Source organism: Chrysemys picta, chromosome 6 (genome assembly GCF_011386835.1).
Source record: "Chrysemys picta bellii isolate R12L10 chromosome 6, ASM1138683v2, whole genome shotgun sequence".
NCBI lineage: Eukaryota > Metazoa > Chordata > Testudines > Emydidae > Chrysemys > Chrysemys picta.
The window spans coordinates 27,224,770-27,246,113 of NC_088796.1; the positions used below are offsets into that span (position 1 = coordinate 27,224,770).

Genomic DNA, 21,344 nt, shown 5'->3' on the forward strand with positions numbered 1-21,344 from the left:
CGGGCACAGAATTTCAGCAAGTGATTCCTCTATCAACTCTAGTGACTGCTAGTTGAGCTAGAGCAGATCTTTTAGAAAGACATCCATGCTTGATTTAAGGATGATCTTTTATCCTAGAAGCTCTATGTGTATTGATTCAAACAAGGGAAAGTTAGAAAACTGGTTTTTGAAATACTATTTTTCTTTCATAGCAAAGATTTACCTTCTCGTTCTGCTAGTGATCATTCATTTTGTACTAAGTGGCGTGTGTTTCTGGAATATCAAGTGGTAAGTTCATTGCAATATATTTTCCTTCTATAAATAGAGAAATGGTCTGTTTTAATCCAAAACGGATTTGTACTTTGTCCATTTAAACCCCCTTCATAATACCTCCTTCATTTCTCTCTTTGAGCATCTTAGTAAGTGGATGCCATGAATACTTGGCTTGCTGTGGTATACAATACATGGCATCTCCACTTATTTTTGTAAGAATCTTAGCCCTGCTGTACAAGTTAAGGGAGAATGAATGTTGACAAATGAACAAAACAAAGTTTCTTACTTGTTTCTCTGTGGTTTTCTAGGGTGAAGGATTGCTGTTGTTCTGAAATTCCCAATCCTAACAAGAGCAAAGTCCTCTCATTTAATGGATTAAAGGTGATTAGATTAGACAAATCCAATAACTTTAATTTTTCCAGTCTCAAACTAAAATCCAGCAAAAAGTATTATAATTTTTTTTCTGTACTGATAATTATTATTTTTAATAATGATGCTCATTTTACAAATGGCTTGTCTGATTAACGTTACTTTTGGTTGAAAAAAAGTCTCCATTTTCCATCGACATGACTCTGTAGTAATTAGTTTACGCTTTGAAGTCTGTCTTTGCAAGGATAAGATCTAGACAGTTACTTTAAAAGTTATAAAAGCTCTTTCCACGCTCTCAGACCTGTCAGAGCAAAGTCCTTCTAATACCCTTAGATATCATAGCTTTCAAAAATAGAGCTTAATTTGACTATTCCTCTTTGAGACATGCACTAGATCTTGACTAGGTGAGTCCTGTAAACTATGCCTGATTGCTGCTTCCTCTCCTGATGTTTGCTACAACAAGAACTCAGACTTCTGGGAGAACTTAACCTGCCAATGTTTATGTTCCTTGTGGATTTTTAGAAGGGCAAGCCCCCCAAACAGGCTTAACACAGTCAGTTGCAGTCTTAATTATGGTTTCCAATGTTACATGATGAAAACTGAAGAGATATGCAAGTTCTTAAATTAAAGTGTTGTGGTCTCTCATTGCTCAGCAAATTTCCTTTGTTGAGATTAGATAAAGAGCTCTCCAAAATTGTCTTCTAATTAGATCCAGCTGAAGATCAAACTTCTAGTGAACTAGAACCATGTGTATGCTCCTTCCCCTTCCAATCCTATACATCTTATAAAAATTCTAACTCTACAGAATTTACTCTACATTTCTAAAAATGCTTAAAATAATCATTCCCTTTCTACCTAGTCAGTGTATTTTTCATTGTTCTAATGTAATTGTCTTCTCATTGCTCTGCAGCTTAATTCTGAAGCAGTAATGAAGCTAAATGACTGCATTCCTGATACTATAGTATTGGAGAATACATCAGAAGCCAATACACTACAGCTGTGGAGCCATGGGACTATCTTAGAAAGTGAAAGCAAAGTTATCAATCCTTCCTGGGTGTATTTTGTTCAAAATGAAGAGGGAGATTTGATGTGCACACAGTCAGCTCCAGAAGCTTGCACTTCATTTGAAAACTTAGCCTATTCTTCCCAGACTGCACTTGGTTCCAGCCTCTATCAGAACCTCTGGATGTCAGAAAAGAGTGAGCCACAGTTGTCTATATTGTTGTACCAGCCACAGCATTACATTGAAATTCTGAGTAAAGACACTGTCCCATCCTTAAGCGAAATCACCGAGAGAGAAGGTAGTTTAAGATATATTTCACAAATGGAAGTACCTCGTTCTGAGGTTAAGTTAAGTGATTTGCCCCATTCCACTGAGCCGATGGAACATTCAAATGACAAAATACAAACAGTCTTGGGTTCAGAGCTGGTCACATCTACATCTGATGAAGACGTTCACAGTCAGGACAGCTCTACTTCTAGCAACTCAGCAGTGTTATTGCTTCTAGGCCGGCATTAAAAACTGACCTGCCTATTTAAACAATCTGTATGCTATAGTTCAATCAGAAATTAGGGGCATTAAGCAGGAATTACAGGGTGAGATGGTATGGCCTGTAGTATGTACACATTCAGATCACAACTGTCTCTTCCAGCCCTAAAATCTATGAATACGCGAGATAAGATGCACCATGACTTGTGCAAGGTCATTAAACTACCACAGAGAACATAGTCATTCTCTGATCACAGTCAAGGGACACCCTTCACATGTATTATCCCGCACGGACTTATTGCATTGCTGACGCTAATATAGAAGGCATGTATTGTGAACCTCAGCATGGAACATTACTCCTAGCTTTGAACTCCCTGGCTTTGGTTGGTTGGGGTCAGAATGTTAATTAACTGTGTTTTGTATTTAATTTTCCACATAATAATAAAAAAAATTCCATGGAAGGTCAGCTGAAGCCTTCATGCTGGGGACTAAGTGCTTAAAGGAATTTATTGTGGTACACAGCACTAGCTGCACCTTTGACCCTTCTCTGGGCTCTCTGAGTGCACTCCTTCAGGTGCTAGGCCTCATGCCTTCACCACCTGCCTCTAGGGGGGAATCCCATGATTCTCTCGCTTAGACTGAGTCTCAGGCAACAGCCCTCCCTCTGTGTACCAATCATGATTGCCCAGCTGGGTTCGGCCCGGCAAACCCTTCAGCAACTCTGATCAGAAGTGAATATCGGGACCCAGAATGGCCTTTTCAGAAACAAAGGATTGTTTCCTCTCAAAAGTAGAAACAAAGCATAACAAGAGCAAGGGTGTTTTAACACAAGAATTACCTGCATCTCAATCTTACCTAAGCTTAGGGTCCAGGCACCCTCACTTCTGACTGCTGAGTTCAGTCTGCATCCCAGCAGCAGTTAGGGAGTCCATCCAAAGTCCTTTGTCTGCCCTGTGTTTCTTGAGCCTAGTTAAACCAGTTTATGTGGCACACCAGAGGGGTTGGGTAGAGATCTTCACAGCAGTTGCTTTTCTTCATTGTCAGGTGTTTGCAGGGCAGCTGTTATCAGGTTATTGTCTTCCTTTCTGTGCATGTAGCTTCTTTTGGAATTACCCCCCTTTACTCGTATAACAAACCACCAGGTGGACATATACTGTTCATAAAATGTTACAACTTCCACATCCTTCACAAATGGAGTCAAATCAAGAAAATGAATACTCAGGTTGATTATCAGAAAAAAAAAATCTGTCATTAAGGTGAATTTGAATGTGGAATAGTTTCCCAAGAAAAGTAATGAAAATCCCATTATGTGTTACATTAAAACTCAACTGGACAAGATATTAGAAAATGTACTGTAGAGAAGACTCCTACATTTGCTGTATCTAATTTCCATGAAATATCTAGTAGCTAAGAAAGAATTTGATCTACCATTTAAAATATTACAGTTTTTTAAAAGGATGTATTTGCAATTAACCAGATCATTTCTAAGGATATATAAAAAGGAGTTTCCTCTAAAGAAAAATTCTTATGAGCAAAAGTGAATAGTTCATATAAACTAATTAGATGCCAAATGTACAGACTATTCCCCAAATTATCTTCAGAGGATCTCAGTAGGATAGGCAAAGTATTTCAGGGGCCATACAAGCGAGTGACTAGGTCCTAGTCTGTCAAAGTTGTAACCCAAAATGGCAATCCCATCAGAGATGCCGAAGACTGAATAAACAAGATCTCAGTTTCATCTCTGGCTATAGTTGGACACTGGATGGAAGCTCATATGGACAAAGGAGTTCAATCTGGAACCTTTTACAAGCACCCAACTCAGTTTTAAAATGCCATTTTTGAGCACAGCTTTAGAATCAAGTATATTTTCACAAAATGGACAAAGTTATCTTTTACAGATCTTGCATATTAAAATAAGTGTGATAGTTTTCCTCTTAACTGATCACTCAGACGCACTGGCAAGAGACTACAGCAGTGGTAGTCAATTATTTTTTGTCAAGTTCCAAATTTCTTGGTCAAGGTGTAGTCAAGGTTCAGACTCTAAAGAAAATAATAAAAAAATAACAATGATAATAATAAGTAAATAGAAAGATTTTGGGATCCATTCAAAAGCGTCTGGCTGTCCAGATTTGGCCCACGGTCCACCTATTGACTACCCCGGACTACGATGTAATAAAAGTACAAACAAATGGGCTGCTACAACATTGTAACCATAGAAGCACAAGGTATTCTTATCCATCAGTGTGCCTATCAGTGTGGTGGGAGAATCATGCTGTTGAAATTCATAGAATCTGGATGGATACAAGCAGTCACTGATACTTTTGGTACAGAACTTGTAAGTGTAGGGCCAAATCTTCAGAAGCATGAAAATATAGTTGAAGTGCACAAATACCCCAGCATGCATAGATCAGCAGCTTCGTATTTATTGAGGTAGTTAGGTACCTACGTTACATGTACACCATTGAATATTTGGCCCATATTGTGGCAGTATTTATATTTGTGAGCCTGACGACAGGTATAAAATATGGTAAATAACTTGCTTGATTTTTGTAGTAACAATATACCTATATTAAAAAAAAAATCACTATCAGTCTCATAGTAGCCACTTTTTCACAAAGAAAATTCTAATTCCTTGCTCTCCCTTCTTCCCTGTGCACACACATACACACAATACGATACATCTTACCTAAGAGAGTAGCTAGGATTTATTTGGTTTATTTCCATTATCAGTTCATAAATAACAAATTATTTACAACTTTTAAAATCAGATTTCCAATCTGGTGTCTACCAAAGCTCGTTTTTACCTATTCATCATCTAAGATAGCAGTCTCAGTTTCTCCTTTGCTTGGTATTATAAATTTCAACATTTAATCCATAAAGTTCAGGAGACCTATCCAGCAGGAATTGAAAATGGACATTTTTATTGTTAGTGAACACTATACAGTAGCTTGCAACTTCAGTAAATATGCTCTTGATGCAGTTTGGCCATTTGTTGGAGTTTATCTTCTGCTAAGACTCAACTGATCTACAGTTTTGCTTCGGACAGAATGATAGAAAGATCGTTTTTCCTGTCTTACAACATGGGTTTTGATGCAAGTATCAGCTAATCTATATTTCTGCACGAGTGACTAACAGACATAAGGAGGAAGCATCCCCCTCCATCCGGGTAAAAGCAGTGCTAGGGCAACATAGGAACCAGGAGAGCAATTTTCTTAGATTAGCACATTAAAAGAACTGGTTATTTGTATTATAGGAGTGCTCAGAGGCCCTGTTGTGCTGGGAGCTGTAGAAGCATAGTGCCTGCCCAATTCACGTATGGACATGGATGAAGCACCTAGTTGCACTGGTGATTTTAGTAGATTTCATCCTGCACAAAGATTAGTTGGCCACATGGACTGTCAGATTGATCAGCAGTCTTTAATACTGTTCATTATGAAGTGTTATTAACCCATCTTCAGGTGGGCAGTTAGAGCGTGTACAGCCTGGATAAGCAGAATTAACCCTCTGCCTTTGAAGAAAATAGTGTTGTTTCGGCTCAAGAATTTTTCTTTTCCTTTATTAGGGGCGGGAGACCTTTTCTAGATGAGAGACCAGGTAACCCTATTTCTCTTAATATGGAGGTTTTTGATATTTGGGAAGCTAGAAAAGGAAGGGGAAAGTGGGCCATTCTGGATCCAATTCTCATTTGCCCTCTGAGAAGCTCTTATCCAAGAGGGAGAAAGAATGAAGGATGAGAATCTATTTGTCCCATCAAACAGTGGAGCAGGCGTGCATGTTTGACAAGATTAATCAGAACAGGAGATGAAGGAAGCTTGAGAGTGAGTGAGCAGGGAGGCAACAAAGACCTCCAAGCTATAGCTCCTGGATGAAGGGAATCCAAAAGACACTATGTCCCGCCCTCTAGCTCAAGCTCTCGAGTCTGGGTCATTCTGCAAGTTTACTTTCTGGGTGTCATGGGGCCTCAGGTGCAGCATCTCTTTAGCCCTTAGTAGAGCTGGCTGAAAATTTTCTGATGGAACGACAAGCTATAAGTCCTTGGCATTTTGGAAGGAAGGATATTCAGGGCATCTCATCTCCTTGTGGACTATGTTTGAGGTAAATTTTCAAAGCCCTTCTGACATCTAAGGTGAGCCACCTTTCCTCAGTAGGATGCTGTGGCATTGGACAGAATGAAGGTAGAACCACCTCTTGGGGAGTGTGAAAAGAAAAATTCACCTCCGGCAGAGGTGCCAACTTTGTGATTTGCCAGGGTGTGCTCGACCGCTGCTCAGCCCCAAGCCCCACCCCCACTCCTTCCCCACCTTTTCCTGCCCCTGCTCTGCCCCTTTCCCGTTCATGATGGCTATCAGAAGACAAATTTTGATGGATAAATAAATGTTGACACTGACATCAGTGATTCAAAGGGATGGTTTGTCTGGGCTCTCAGTTCAAGTGAGAAGTCCCATTCGGGAAAATGAGGTCTAATCTCCAGCTTGTGTAACCGGACTGCCCTAAGGAATCTAGCTACCTGGTGGTTCTATGCCAGAGTAGCTAGAACCAGTGGTTGGGTCCTAGAACTAGAACTAGTGGTTGGGTCCTATGATGGATCCTGCGAACATCATGCTATTAAGGGCAGACACTGGACATGCAATGGTGCTAGATTAGAGACCTTTGTCAAAGCCTTCTTGGAGAAATTGAAGATAGCCAGAATTCTTGGATTTCTGGGGCTTGCTTCAGGTTCTGCAAAACTTGATCCAGACAGAGAGTATGCTCTCAAGGTCGATATTTTTCTAGATGAAATAAGTGTTCTGATGTCTTTGGACGACAGATCCAACAGTACTAGCGCTTCCCTTTCAAATAGGAAGATTGTTAGATGCAGCCAGTTTGGTCTGGATGAAGCAGAGGACCTTGTGAGAGGAAGTCCTGTCTCTTTGGAAGCTGTAGTGACAGTCCTAATTTCAGTTCTAGTCCGAAAACCAAGGTCTCCTTGGCCAATGTAGGGTTACCAATATTACTGTCACTTGTTCTCATTTTATTTTCTGGACCACCTTCCCTAATAACGGGAAGGATGGAAATGCTTAGAGGAGGCCCTGTGGCCATCTGTGTGATAGTGCATCTGTCCCCATAGATCTGGGGTCCACTCTTCTGGTGAATTACTTTGGTCTCGACACATTCATGTAGTTTGTGAATAGGTCAGTTGAGGGCAGGCTGACAGATTGGACAATTAACTCGAAGACTTCCTGATACAGGCACAATTCAGTATTGTTCACCTTGAACCTGCTGAGCCAATTCACCTTCTGGTTCAGGTCTCCCTTTACGTGAACTGCCCTGAGGGAGAGGAGAGAGTGCTCCACCCATTACATGATTTCCATTGCTCTGGCATGTAGCCCTGAGCTTCTTGTTCCCCCACGCTTGTTCACATATGCGACTGTGATCATGTTATCTGACTGAATCAGGATGTGGTTCCTCTCTAGGCTGGAATGAACCTTGGTAAGCTCCAGCTTGACTGCACAGTTCTATGAGATATATGCTGTTGATTCTTTCCTCCATGTTGTAGATGCCATGAGCTGTTTAGGATGCCAGGTGTGTTCCCCTGCCCTCCAGACTGGCATCGGTTGTCAGGATCAGGGGATCTGGAAGGCATATGTGCATTCCCTGGCGGGCATTGCCCTGGGCTGACCACTGATTTAAGGAGTTGATCACCTGTGCTGGAATCCTTACTTGATCTTTCATGCATTCTGGGAAGTGGTCCCATACCTTTAAGATGAAGCCTTGAAGGCACCGGATGTGTGATTATGCCCATGCCCGTCCCATGGAGTGATCCCTACACATAATACTAAAAGGCCTAGCAATTGAATTCTCATGCAATAGTGGGCCTTCTTACAGTTCCAAAACAATGTGAGGTCATCTTGAACCTCCTGGAACCTCTCTAGGAGAGGGATATATCCTTGCTATCTATGTCCATGCCCAAGTGAGATATTTGGGTGGCCAGAATCAACGCGCTTTTCTTGAGGTAGATGATAACGCCATGCACCTGCAAGAGATTCAAGGTAGGGATGTAATGCTGTGTGCTGTTTCTGATTAAGATGTCACTCAGGAACAAGTACAGATGGATACCATGCAACCTGAGTCTGGCTATGATTACCACCACCACTACCATCTTTGTAAAAACACGTGGGGCTCAAGACAGGCTGAATGGGAGGCATCTGATATTGAGATTGCTTCCTGCTGTAGGCAAACCCTAGAAATCTGTGATGGCACAATCTGCCAGGGATGTGGCTATGTGCATCTGCCAGGTCCACTGAAGTCAGAAAGGTTTCAGGGGGTAGCCATGTTTGTCTGTATCAGTAAAAACAATGAGGAGTCCTTGTGGCACTTTGGAGACTAACAAATGTATTTGGGCATAAGCTTTTGTGGGCTATAACCCACTTCATCAGATACATGGAGTGGAAAATGCATGTAAGAAAGTATAAGTATACAGCATATGAAAAGATTGTTGCCTTACCAAGTGGGAGGGTCAGTGCAATGAGGCCAATTCAATCAAAGTGGATGTGGCCCATTCCCAGTTGACAAGAAGGGGTGAATATCAACAGAGGGAAAATTATTTTTTGTAGTGACCCAGCCACTCCCAGTCTTTATTCAGGCCTAATTTGATGCTGTCAAGTTTGCAAATTAATTCCAGTTCTGCAGTTTCTAGTTGAAGTCTGTTTTCGTTGAAGAACGGCCACTTTTAAGTCTGTTATTGAGTGTCCAGGGAGATTGAAGTGCTCTACTACTGGTTTTTGAATGTTACAATTCTTGATGTCCAATTTGTGTCCATTTTTTCTTCTGTAGAGATGTACATGGCAGAGGGGCATTGCTGGCACATGATAGCATATCACATTGGTAGATGTGCAGATGAACGAGCCCCTGATGGTGTGGCTGATATGGTTGGGTAATATGATGGTGTCCCTTCAATAGATATGTGGACAGAGTTGGCTACGGGGTTTGTTGCAGGGGTTGGTTCCTGGGTTAGTGTTTCTGTTGTGTGGTGTGTAGTTGCTGGTGAGTATTTGCTTCAGGTTGGGAGACGGTCTCTAAGTGAGAACTGGCCTGTCTCCCAAGGTCTGTGAGAGTGAGGGATCGTCCTTCAAGGATCTACAACCTATTCTGATGATGAGCTGGAGAGGTTTTAGTTGGGGTCTCTAGGTGATGGCTAGTGGCCTTCTGTTACCTTCTTTGTTGGGCCTGTCCTGTAGTAGGTGACTTCTGGGTACCCTTCTGGTTCTGTCAATCGGTTTCTTCACTTCCCCAGGTGGATATTGTAGTTTTAAGAATGCCTGATAGAAACTCCTAGAGGATCTCTGTCTGAGGGATTGGAGCAAATGCGGTTGTATCTGAGGGCTTGGCTGTAGACAATGGACGTGTGATGTGGTCTGGATGAAAGCTGAAGGCATGTAGGTAAGTATAGCGGTCAGTAGGTTTCCGGTATAGGGTGATGTTTATGTGACCATCGCTTATTTGTACTGTAGTGTCCGGGAAGTGGATCTCTTGTGTGGACTGATCCAAGCTGAGGTTGATGGTTGGGTGGAAATTGTTGAAATCCAGGTGGAATTCCTCAAAGGCCTCCTTCCCAAGGGGCCAAATGATGAAGATGTCATCAAAGTAGCGCGAGTAGGGGCATCTGATCAAGTGGGTTATATCCCACGAAAGCTTATGCCCAAATAAATTTGATAAGTCTCTAGGGTGCCACAAGGACTCCTTGTTGTTTTTACTGAAGTCAGAAAATCACCCTGGACAGGGATGACACCATAGAGGTTAGGGTCTCCATTCAGAACTTAATTTTCTTTGTCTACTTTCTGAGTCTCTTGAGATCTAGAATGGATTGGATTCCCCCTAACACTTCTGAATGGTAAAGATGGAGTAGAACCCTGAGATTCTTTCTTCTGAGGGAATGGTCTCTATTACTGCCATATCCAGGTGAGAAATTTTGTTCTGGATTAGATCTTGTTTTACAGGGTCATTTGAGATGGGGGGCTGAATGAAAAACAGAATAGGGTGGAGCCTGTAACTCAAGGGAGTATCCCTGGCTCACTGATCTATTTCCCCCAGAAATGGGAAATCCTGCCCCTAGGCTTCAGCTCCTGGTGGAAACCTTTGCAGTCTTTCTTCCCAAGCCAAGATTCCACAGCTTTTTCTGGAGAATCTGCTGTCTCTTTGCTGGTATTTCTGTGAGAATGAAAGCCAAAAGGAACACTTTCATCTGAAAACTGGTCTCTACTCTCTCAAAGGCATGGTGTGGTGTCAGCTGGGCCTCTTTAGATTTTGCAGCATTCTCCACCACTGCCTTGTCTAGCTTCTCTCCAAAAAGCAGGGCTCCTGTGAATTTGGCAGAGCACAGCACCAGCTTTGTGTGGCTATCCATCTTCCACAGGGACCGAGCCATATGTGATGCCTGGTCACTGAGCTGGTGGTCATGGCTTTGGTTGAGATTCATCGTGTTCAATGAGGGAAACTTTCTTTAAAATAGATCCAAAGTCAGGGTGACCTTTAGCCATGAGGGCTCAGAGATCTTCCAGCTAGGAAAAAGATCTCTTAAGAATGCAAGTAGCTGTCAGGGACTCTGAGGGAGGCCTCAACGTCTTTATTGAGAGTGGCCTCCATTTTTCTATCCATGGGATCCTTCGGATAGAACCGTATCTTGAGAGGGGGGGATGCTACCGCAGGGTCAACCTTTGGTATTTCAGTAACTGGGACTTTCATTCCTAGATCCTATAGAACCCAAGATCCTTTCCGTTAACATGCTTGCCCTTGTTTGGCTTACCCCATTCATCCCAGATTACTTCCTTGAAGGAGGAGGGTAGGGGAATCACGGCCTCAGGGGAGTATTTCGAGAGAAAAATTGGCTCAGAGACTTACTCTTGGGATTTTTTTTTAGGTTGAATCTGAATAGTAGATACAACCTTGTTGGTAAATGGCCTTGAATTTCTCAGGGTGGGGGGAGACAGGGGAAGGCTTTCCCCAATCCTGATCAGAGTCAGAGCCTGACAATTCACCATTCTCTGTGGAAAGGGAAAAGGAAGAGGACTCGTACCATCTAGATCTTTTTACACTTTCCTCCCCTGCTGTGTCCCATACACCCCAGGGATGTGGAAGAGAAAAAGCTTCTAGAGCCCTCCTGGCCAAATTGGGAAGTGCTTATGAGCCCTGCTTCTTTCCCCAATAAGCTCAGGACCCATTTTGGGGGTCAGGGAAAGGAGGAGGGAGGGATTTGTGACCCTGCAAAGTCTGCCCTCTCTCTTTTCCAGGGGCCCCTTGGGACTTACCCCTTGAGTCAGCTGGCTGGGGTCCTCCTTGTCCTTGGAGCCTTTCCCTGCTCTGCCCAGTGACTCCTGGTTCATTTTACCCATGGTGGAGTCATGGCAGCTCTAGTGGATAGCGGATCCCTCATGCCTGTCCAACTCATAGCCCTTGGACCTAATAGAGTTAGGTATAGAAGGCTGGGTGAAGCCTTGGAACAACTCACTGTCTTCCAAGCCTGAGGAGGGCAGTCTGACAGATGGAGCACTGTATGGATTTCATTTGGTGCTTTTTAGGCTACTCTGACATACCTGGAAGTTGCAAGAGAAGCAAACAGGGAGGCACTGTAACTGCGGCTCTCAGGAGTTCCAACACCCAGCTAAAAAACTGGCCTGGGAGGAGGAGGGGCTGAGAGGGAGATCACTACTGCCCCAAATTTTGACAAAGGAGTCCCTCCCACCTCCCATGCAGATGTGAAGGTGGGAGCTGTCTGCACGCTGCCACAGAGGAATTGAAAACAAGTGGGAGCATGGCCAGATGATGCGACTCCAAAACTCTGATCCATTTCCATCAGCAGCAGAGAGAGGAAAGTAGCCTAGATGTCAAGAACTGAGAGACACGCTGGGCTGCAGAACAAATGGGAAAGCTTGACTGTTTGCCAAGAGGAGGAGGATTGAAAATCCTACATCAAGACTGGTTATGACTTACCTCAGAAATGAAGAGAACCCAGCCACTAGTCCAGACCAGTGGCAGCCACATCACATAAATTAACTGTTCTTCAAAATAATATATGATATGAAAACAGTCAAGCATTAGTAAGCAGATATCCAAGCAAGGATAATCCTTTTTGTGTTATTTTCTAATGACATATTAGTCAAAGAATAGAGTGGGAGAAATGTAGTAAAAACTATGTACCAGTATAGTATATCCTGCTGAGTCCTTTGTCACTTGATATCTATACTATTATGGAAAAATTTCTTTATGGGTTATATTAAGAACTGGTCAAAAACTAAAAAACATGAACTTTTCATTTAGTTTTCAAAATGGAGTTTTTTGCTTTTTGAAATACATCATTGACATGTTATCGCTCATTTCCAAAATAGGAAATTTTCAAAAGTGATTTCTTAATAATTTGAATTACTTTTCAAAAAACACTTTTTTACTTGCAGTGATTACTGCAAGTAAAAGATTATGTGGTGAAAACTTTAATTGTTTTTCAAAATTCAAAAATCATGTATGAAAATTTGTAATTTAAGTGATAAAAATTAAAGTTGATTCATCAATTTATAAAAATAAATTAAAATATTTTTTGGAAAATGGGAATTTTTCCTCAAATGGGCATTTTTGACAAATTTTCATTTGAAAAATTTAAGTTGGCTCTAATTATATTTAGTAACTCAAATACATTATATAATAAGAAAATTCCAACTAATTTCTAGTGCTTACAGGTAGTTAAGACACCAGGACAACTGTAAGTAGTTTAAGCATTTTATTAACAATGCATCCCTTTGATAAGATTATACTTAAGGAGGCTTTTAATGCCCATGGACATGAACTGTACGCACTATACAAAAACCAAAAAAAAAAAAAAACACAAAAAAAGATCAATGTGGGCAAAGCCGTGTTGAGACAAGCCTCTGTTTAAATTATACACAGCTCAATGAAATATTCTTACGGAAAATATATAAATACTTTTTCTTTCTATGTTACAGGTATACAATATAAATCAGATTTCAATGTCTGTTCAGTGACCTACAAACACTAGAACCTCCAAATATGTAGCAGCGTATTACTAAATAATAATAAAAAAAGTAAAGAAACCACATGGGGCAGGGAAAATAAGTCTTGAGATTTTAACAATCCCTTCCCTCTTCAGAAAGACTAATTTACATCATCTCTTATAATGCAGTTTTAGGGATATTGACAGCCAATATTGGAACATTTTTTCAACTACATCTACAAAATGTCTGCCTTTTCCCCCTAAGACATTGCATTTTGTGCTAAAACAACCTATTCAGTGGCAAAATGGCAAGTTACACTTTTTTGGCATAAATTACATTTCTCAAATTAAATAGTGTATTTTACAAAGCAAGTCAAGCAAAATGTGCAATTTCTGCATGCTGTGGCATTGCTATCTGCCTATTTTACAAAAATAGTCCAAAGAAAATCCACATTCTTTAATGAACATAAAAATCTGTTGTGAACAAAAATATCTAGGAAATCAGAACATGGAGCTAATAATTAAACAAACTGAAGAAACAAAAGGCTAACCTTTTCCACTTCCTACCAAGGGGAAAACTCTAACACGGTTTCTAACATGTTCCCAAAGGTCTTTCATAAATTTAGGATTTTACTTTCAGTACTAGTATACCTTTAAATAAGCACAGAGTGGTATAAGTGAATGTAACTGAAAAAGATTACAGAACCTTTTCAGCTGCCTCCACAGCGAAGCACAACTTGTTAGAACCTTCTGTGTAAGAGCAGCAAGGGCATGGGGAGAGGGCTAGAGGAGACATTTCCAAACTTAATCTAAACTTCTTCCATGAAGAAGGATTCCTCCTCATGAACGTACATTCACTTTACAATGTTACATAAATTAGCCCAGATCTAGAAAAGCAACTGCGGATTACAGAGCAGACTGAAGTGGAAGCATCTGAAATTTTTTACTGCTCATTACTCATTATTCATTCTCTAGATGTTTTAGAACTATTTCTAGAATAATTATTTCTCTTCCTTATACTACTATCATAGCTGTTACTGTTTTTTGTTCAACTCCCTCTCACCACAAATTAGATTCACATTCAAGCTCACTGCATATGTTTTTTAAGAATAATGATAAAATATATGAATGATTTCTCACTGCTGCCTGGTACATACTTTAAGATGTATATAAATGCAACTTCTGAGTGTTTCAACCTAACCCCCAGGTCACTCCCACCCCCAAAAATCTCCAGACAAGCAAGCTTTTATGGTGTAAACTATTGAATACTTTGTCATTTTAGTGTGTCATAAAAAAAACAGAAGACATCTGTAGCTAAATATTTAAGATCAGATTAAACAGGGCAATTCTTTGATGAGCACTACTCTGTTTCTCACATACTTTATGTCCAATGGCCAAAATTACTGAATGTGCACACCTAGGCATAGGTAAGTGATGATCTACTGCAACTCTCCTTGAAATCAGAGAGCTAGGAGTGTTTAACACCTTTGAAAATTGGACCTCTAATCTAGATGCCTACATATGGCTTTAGGTGGTTAACTTCAGGGACCCTCCTCTGAAAATTGTGGCCATACTGTAATATATATTCATTCATGAGTTCTATGTCACAGCAAGTACAACTCTTGGGAGTATACTTAGAATGCAAATACTGTAACTGAATGCTATAGGGTTTAGCAGCATTACAAATCTTTAGGTTTGGAAAGATACAGAGTGAGCAGAGTCTGTCAGCTTCTCATGTCTCCTTCTAAAATTGGGGTGGGGGGGGGGGGAGTTAAGCATAAGGATTTTCAATTAGGTTTAAAATAAGCTGCATTTTACAATTATTTTTCTCTTTATGTAAATATATCTAAATGATATTAAAGGAGCAGAATAAATGTTCTTAAATTAGGAACTTTGCAAAAGGATATTTTGAAAATTCACTCTAAAATTCACAGTTTATAACTAATGCAAATGTCACAAATTACTCCAAATCATACAGTACCCCTTCATTTGTCAATTAACATTAAAAATTAGTGTGAACTAAATGTAATTTAGTTCTAGAAATGCCGTATCTATGAAGCTTACAGTACTGACATTACATCTATTATGCATATTTTGTTGAAATTTACTAACATTGATATAGATACTTGAAAAATTAATCTTCTGCTACCATTGAGATCAACCCTTAAGTTTTCAGCAATGTTTCCATACATTAACTTCTTGGTGTAATGATTCCCCACATAACTGAGTACTTCAGAATACATAAGCATTCAAGGGCGGAGGATCCAGACCTGGCAGTGAACAGCGGAATTAACAGAGTGGCATCAATTTTTAAAAGTATATTGAAATCTTCATTTGCTTACTTTTTGTTTATTGAGATACCTTTCTAATGTTCTTTCTATAATGTCGATAAAAATGGTGACAAAGTTTTGTTTTTTTAAATAAAGGTGGATAAATGGCTTACACTGCCTTAACTGCAGAAAAATAAACAGATTTATTTGATTTAACACCATCTAGAGTTATTAAAACAAAGAGTTCATACTCTATTCTAACTGAGGTAGTGTTGGAAACTAATGTATAACATATGCTAATCCCATTTTTGGTGGGAATACTACATTATTTGCTTTGGAGTTTATATCACTATTTCTTATATTGTGGTTATTTTGGTTTTGCAGAAACGTTTATTCCTTAAGACCAGAGAAGTCCAAATAACTACTGTTGGGTAATGTTTTCCATTATCGAATATATTTCATAGACACGATATACTGTTATTGGTATCATTGATGGTAAGAGTTAAAGTGGTTTCCTTCTGCTCTTTCCTTCAATGGGATCTCATGAAAAGATGAAAAACTCAGGGAACTAAATTTTACTGTGAGAGAAGCAGGTTGTAGCCCGGCAACTGCTTTGCTGTCAGGTGTCGGCATGCAGTGCACTCACTGAAATGAATTCTGCAAAGCAATGATGGACAACAAGATGATGTTGCTTTGTCCCCAAAATGAATGTCCAATATGATCAAATTAATTCTACATTTCATTAGGAACTGTGTTTTGCTCTTATTAGCTCACAGGGCTATCTATGGAAATCTCCAATAGCACATTAGTTAATAAGGTAACATGAGGATTATGAAATATTGGGATAAATTTAACCTATCTTCATCTAAACTATCTAATTTGACACTTTAATTATAAAAAAGGTAAAAGTGAATGGGTTAAAAAGGAGTTCTATCTAATACAGTCCAGCTGAATGATTCACATATCAAAACCAGGCTTTCTAATGAAGGTGGCCATGCTACTGTATATACAAATTTGCATATATTTGTATTTAATTCTTGTAAAGGCTTCCAAATCTCTTTAGATACATAAAAGGTTTTTTTTTGTTTTTGTTTTTTTTTGTTTAGGTTGCACTCAATTTATCAACCTCAAGAATAACATGATGAAGGCAGTTATTGTACCCATTTATCGGTCATTGTATCAAGTAAATTGTGCAAAAGATCTAAAGAACACCAATATAAAATTAAAGTACTGCTCTTTCAAAATTTGGTACTTAAGGCTTTTCACTACAATTATTAGCATTATCCGGTGATCAGACATATGAAAATTAAAGCAAACATTTGTTTTAGAAAAATGTTTCCCATGGAATGTGGAAATTACCGACTACTATGTATTTTACCAAAAAAGCAACAATGATCAAATGTTTTCTAGTCTAGCTGATACAGTATTCACCCTATCTGATACAAATCATGCTTGTTAAAGATTTTCATTTAAGAATAAGACCAATGTTCACAATACATGAGCATGAATATAGAAATCCCAAACACCACATGCATAATGTACAGGGAAAACCATCAAATTTCAGTTGATTTAAAAAAAAGGATTTGTTGTTTTTTAAATCAGAAACTGTAGTGAAAATCCTTAACCAATTTAGATAACATGTTGTATGTAATTGCCACAAAACTGGAGAGAGTGCTAATAAAATAACCACTCTTGCAACTATAGTAACATTAAAATAACTTATAAGAAAACCCCAGATTCATGGAGGTTTTTCTTTCTATCTGAGGTTATGAACCCCTCAAGTAGTGTTACAAACATTAAGAAAACTAACATAGAAGGCCCAACGTTAGTCCCTTGGCGTCCATGGTTACAGTATGCCCCACTGTCGGCAATGGGTTATACTCTCGTGTACCCTGACTCCTGGCATCCAGGGGTTAATAAGCAAGGCATCATTCTGCTTATCTGGAACAGAATTTGAAGTCAACCATTTAAAAGAGGTCTCTGCACTCTGTCGTATATTGTTTAACTGTCATATTAAAAATGAAATGAAAACCTGTGCAGGTGTTCAGTGCTTGTTTCTTGCATATATTGGTAATTATTATTATTAAAACTATGGTAATGAGTTACAATTCCCCAAGGGCTCAGAGGGCTGGGGCAGTGATTTTTGTTGAGAAAAGTCTTCATTCACTCTTCATGTACCAGTAATTTCTGGAACTGTCTAGGAGATGGTGCTCCTATCTTTGCTGTCCAGTCAATCAGAAGTTGTCTGAGGCTTTCAGCAAGTCCATATACCATGCACTGTACAAAACTGAGGTCAGGATTCAGCTGATGTGTCAATTACTGGTTGTTTTGGTGGTGTTGCTAGAACAGCCTCTGCTTCTTCATGCATCTAAAGGGCAAAGAGGATGCAGTATTAACTTACAGGTGTTCTACCATGAACACATCACAGAACCACAACATTGGCATGAGTGCTCACTTCATTTAGAGCACGATGAAACCTGAATCCAACTGGTGCATCTTTTGAAGTTAATACTGTGAAGAACTGAGAAATATCTATTATTTTTTATGAATATTGTGCATGCCTGTGTGTGTTAATGATGGGTTACTTACCATGGAGGGAATGCCAAATATAGGTAAGACACTAGAAGAATAGGTCTCTGTTTAAATCCCTGTCTCAGAGTGCTGTGCACCTTCTGGCAAGTAAATCATACTTTGTTTTGAAGAAACTTTTCCTGAGTTACTGCACACTAAACAGAGGCTCCCGAAAGCAAACCCTTGCCAAGACCACCGGGGCTTATTAGGAATCATGACTGGAAACCAGGGGATGTAACCCGTAGACCCAGTCACATAGTAGGTGGATCACAGGGTTCTACGCAAAGAGAAGTAGAGGCGTGGACCTGTCACTTGAAAAGAGTATACACAGGGGATGACAAAAGGGTCTCAGAAGGGGCAGTTTACCCAAGGATCATGACAAATAAATCTTCACTTCTACTTACTTGTAAAAACTGTACATCTTGAAATAGCTCCTGAATGAACCTTCGAGATGGCAGTCGAAATGTGCAGTGTGCTAGCAAGTAGGACACCTCAGAGTAAAGGCAGATGTCATCAAATGCTTGGGGGAATTTCTCTTTAATGCTAATTATTTAGGAAAAGAACGCAATTTTAATATACTCTCACATGTAACCATCATAATATATATATATATATTTTTAAACTGTTCAGCTAAATGTTGGTCATAATGGTTGACAAAACTTCTCTCTTCAGCGACAGAAGTTGAGAATTTTTAATTTGTTCAGCCAAAACAATCAACTCATGTAAGAAGAGAAGCACCTAATCCAAATGATCTACAGGGATTATTATTATACTGTTTGGGCACAAGCACTTCTCAACATGTTACATTAGCTAACATTTTGTATCCAACCAGAGGAAATTTAGATTAAATGAAGTTCTATACAAGTATACGTACAAAAATCTCAAATTGGAAAGCACTATTCAAGTCCTTAGGCTAGATTTTATTTTAAAGCTAACAGCACAGCATAGTAGTTTATAACCAAATAGTACAGTATATAATTAAAAGCAACAGGCACTCATTGCATGTAGTGAAGCATTAAGAAAATTCATACAATAAGGACTTTAAGCAGTCAAACTTTTTTTTAAAATGTACAAAACCACTGCATATCAGATGCACAAAATACCAAAATACCAAGGACTATTATGAAAGAAAATGAGACAGAGAAAACAAGTAGATATTAATTTAAGGTTTAATAATAAATCTTAAAAGGCAAGTCCTTTAAGTCTGTCATTCCTCAATCTGTCCTTAACCCCCACCAATATACATAGGCATGACAGAGTTCCTACAAAATAGTACAACCATACATAAACAATGTGTAGTGCTTAGCATTGCAGTTATGCAAAAACTGATCCCTAATTTTGGATTCACTTAGTGGAGACATTATGCCAACCCATCTCTACGGACTTATGACAAAATCAGTTTTGATGCTTTTTAAAGCCAGGAGAAAAATATGAAAAAAATACAGTTATGATTTTACAAGATATCTACACTGAATGCTGGTAAAACTATAGTTCGAAGGACACGTTTTTACTTACGTTAGGAGTCCAGTTTCATGGCCTTTTGTTCCTACTGAACTACTCAAATTGATTACTAAGCGTAAGACTTCTTTTCGCAGCAGTATTCGGCACACTGGTGTATCATCTGGAATTGACTTTACTCCTTAGGAAAATAAATTCCACAGTATGAATTTCAATCAGGACACTCTTTCATTGTGTTAAATGGAAGTGTCATGTATTATACAGCTGAACCGTGCTAATTCACAAAAATCGCTGCATTTTGTGAATTACCAACACACACACGCGCGCTAAAAAATACAAAACCAACAAACCCATCACCAAATATACTTCGTTAATTTATTTTACCACAACAGTAATTTAGTTTTAACTTGTTAGATTACAGCTTAAGTATACTAGTAAATATTGTGCAATATATTTTACAACGAGGTCTTAAAGATGTAACACCCAACTACATTTCTGTCCCTGCTGTGGCACTGGCAGACCAGGTGCCAGCTCCTGCCATGGCTTTAGGCCTCGGCAGAGCACTGATCAATTCAATGCTGGAAACCAGTCTGTTTCACCTGTGTGTCAGTATGGATAACATGGGTGCTGGACTTAAAACAAAGGGTTTAGTCTTTATGAAAAATTTAAATATTACAATACCTTTATCGCATGCGATAAAGGTATTGTAAGTGAGATTACTGCATGCAGTACCACCTTATACCACCTTTATCACATGCTATAAAGGTAATATTTAAGTTTTTGCTTTATAACCACAAATATATGTTTGCTCTGACACTGCCCATCAAGAAGGGCCATCCAAACTAAATGGGCCATTGTGGAACATCAGTATAAAAAGACTTTGTTAATTGCCCCCTCACACCATGAAGGGGCTAACTGAAAAAGGGCTCAAGCCGATGGAATGAATTCTGGAAGAAGGAAATAAAAATAGCTGACAAAATTTTTCATCTCTTTTGCTATTTTGACTCTCACAGAACCAGAGCCATGAAACAGAAGCAGAGATCCGCAGGGTCAACCTAGGATAGCCCTAAAAGACATTCAGAGCTGACATTACAACAACTTTTGTTGCCTACAGGAACCATAGGCTAACTCATTTGTGTATATATGCTTCCCTGCTTTAACCTTATAATAGCGCTCTCATTTCTTTTTCCTTAATAAATCTTTAGTTAGTTTATTACTGGATTGGCTACAAGTGTTGTCTTTGGTGAGAGATTTAAGGTACAAATTGACCTGGGGTAAGTGACATGTCTCTTGGGACTGGAAGCAATCGGAATCTTTTGTGACCTTTGGTGCACAGCAACCAACTATCACTAAGTCCAGCTTGCTGGGGTGGCAAGAAAGACAGGAATACCCAAGTGGACTAAGTGACTCTAGGAGTTCGCATTTGTTACTGGGTTGGTGAATTCCAATTATAGAACACACAACCAGTCTGGGATCTCTGCCCTGGTGCTTGACGCTCTGTCCTGAGGATGGCATTCGTGGTTGTGAACCATTCCACACAGCATGACACTTCCCACTACATTTTTGCTCAGAATTGGGTTGGAGATCTGCCTTTGTATGTTAATTATAAGCTGTTTGGGTTAGCAAGGTTATACTTTATATGTAAAGTAATTACACTAATTCAAATGATTACAAGCCAACGAGGAATTATATTCAAAGATAAAATGTCTTCCCTAATATTTTAAAAGAAATCCAAACTATAAAAAGCTCAACAACATTTATCAGTTTATAACTGTGTTTAAATATGGTCCCCTATTCTATTTTAAAGGTCCAAAATATGGAATAGAATGTTCTTAAGAGTCCTATATAAACAACTTTAAAGATAATTTTCAGTCTGCTAACACTAGGCTGGAAAAATAAGATGATTAATTTGATTTGAACTGAGGTACAGAGAAGTTTAATTGACCTGCCAAAAGGC

At 39.3% G+C, this 21,344-nt stretch overlaps 2 protein-coding genes across 12 annotated transcripts in view; one reads left to right on the plus strand and one right to left on the minus strand.

Moving 5' to 3' along the window:
* The window catches only part of LOC101934454 (oncostatin-M-specific receptor subunit beta), a 75,404-nt gene extending 72,806 nt beyond the window's left edge, over positions 1–2,598 (plus strand). For all 7 annotated transcript variants that reach the window (XM_005282214.5, XM_065550030.1, XM_065550029.1 and 4 more), the window contains 3 exons: positions 192–267; positions 561–633; positions 1,532–2,598. In XM_005282214.5, the coding sequence (XP_005282271.2) occupies positions 192–267; positions 561–633; positions 1,532–2,140 (758 nt within the window). In that variant the 3' untranslated portion in view covers positions 2,141–2,598. The remainder of the gene's footprint in view (positions 1–191; positions 268–560; positions 634–1,531) is intronic.
* Positions 2,599–15,542: 12,944 nt separating this feature from the next.
* RICTOR (RPTOR independent companion of MTOR complex 2) overlaps positions 15,543–21,344 on the minus strand; it is a 176,302-nt gene continuing 170,500 nt past the window's right edge. For 4 of the 5 annotated variants that reach the window (XM_065550014.1, XM_065550015.1, XM_065550016.1 and 1 more), the window contains 3 exons: positions 19,445–19,568; positions 18,334–18,472; positions 15,543–17,726 (listed from right to left, as the gene is read on the minus strand). In XM_065550014.1, coding sequence (XP_065406086.1) covers positions 17,652–17,726; positions 18,334–18,472; positions 19,445–19,568 — 338 coding nt within the window. In that variant the 3' untranslated portion in view covers positions 15,543–17,651. The remainder of the gene's footprint in view (positions 17,727–18,333; positions 18,473–19,444; positions 19,569–21,344) is intronic. The other variant, XR_010588772.1, reaches the window with a different exon arrangement.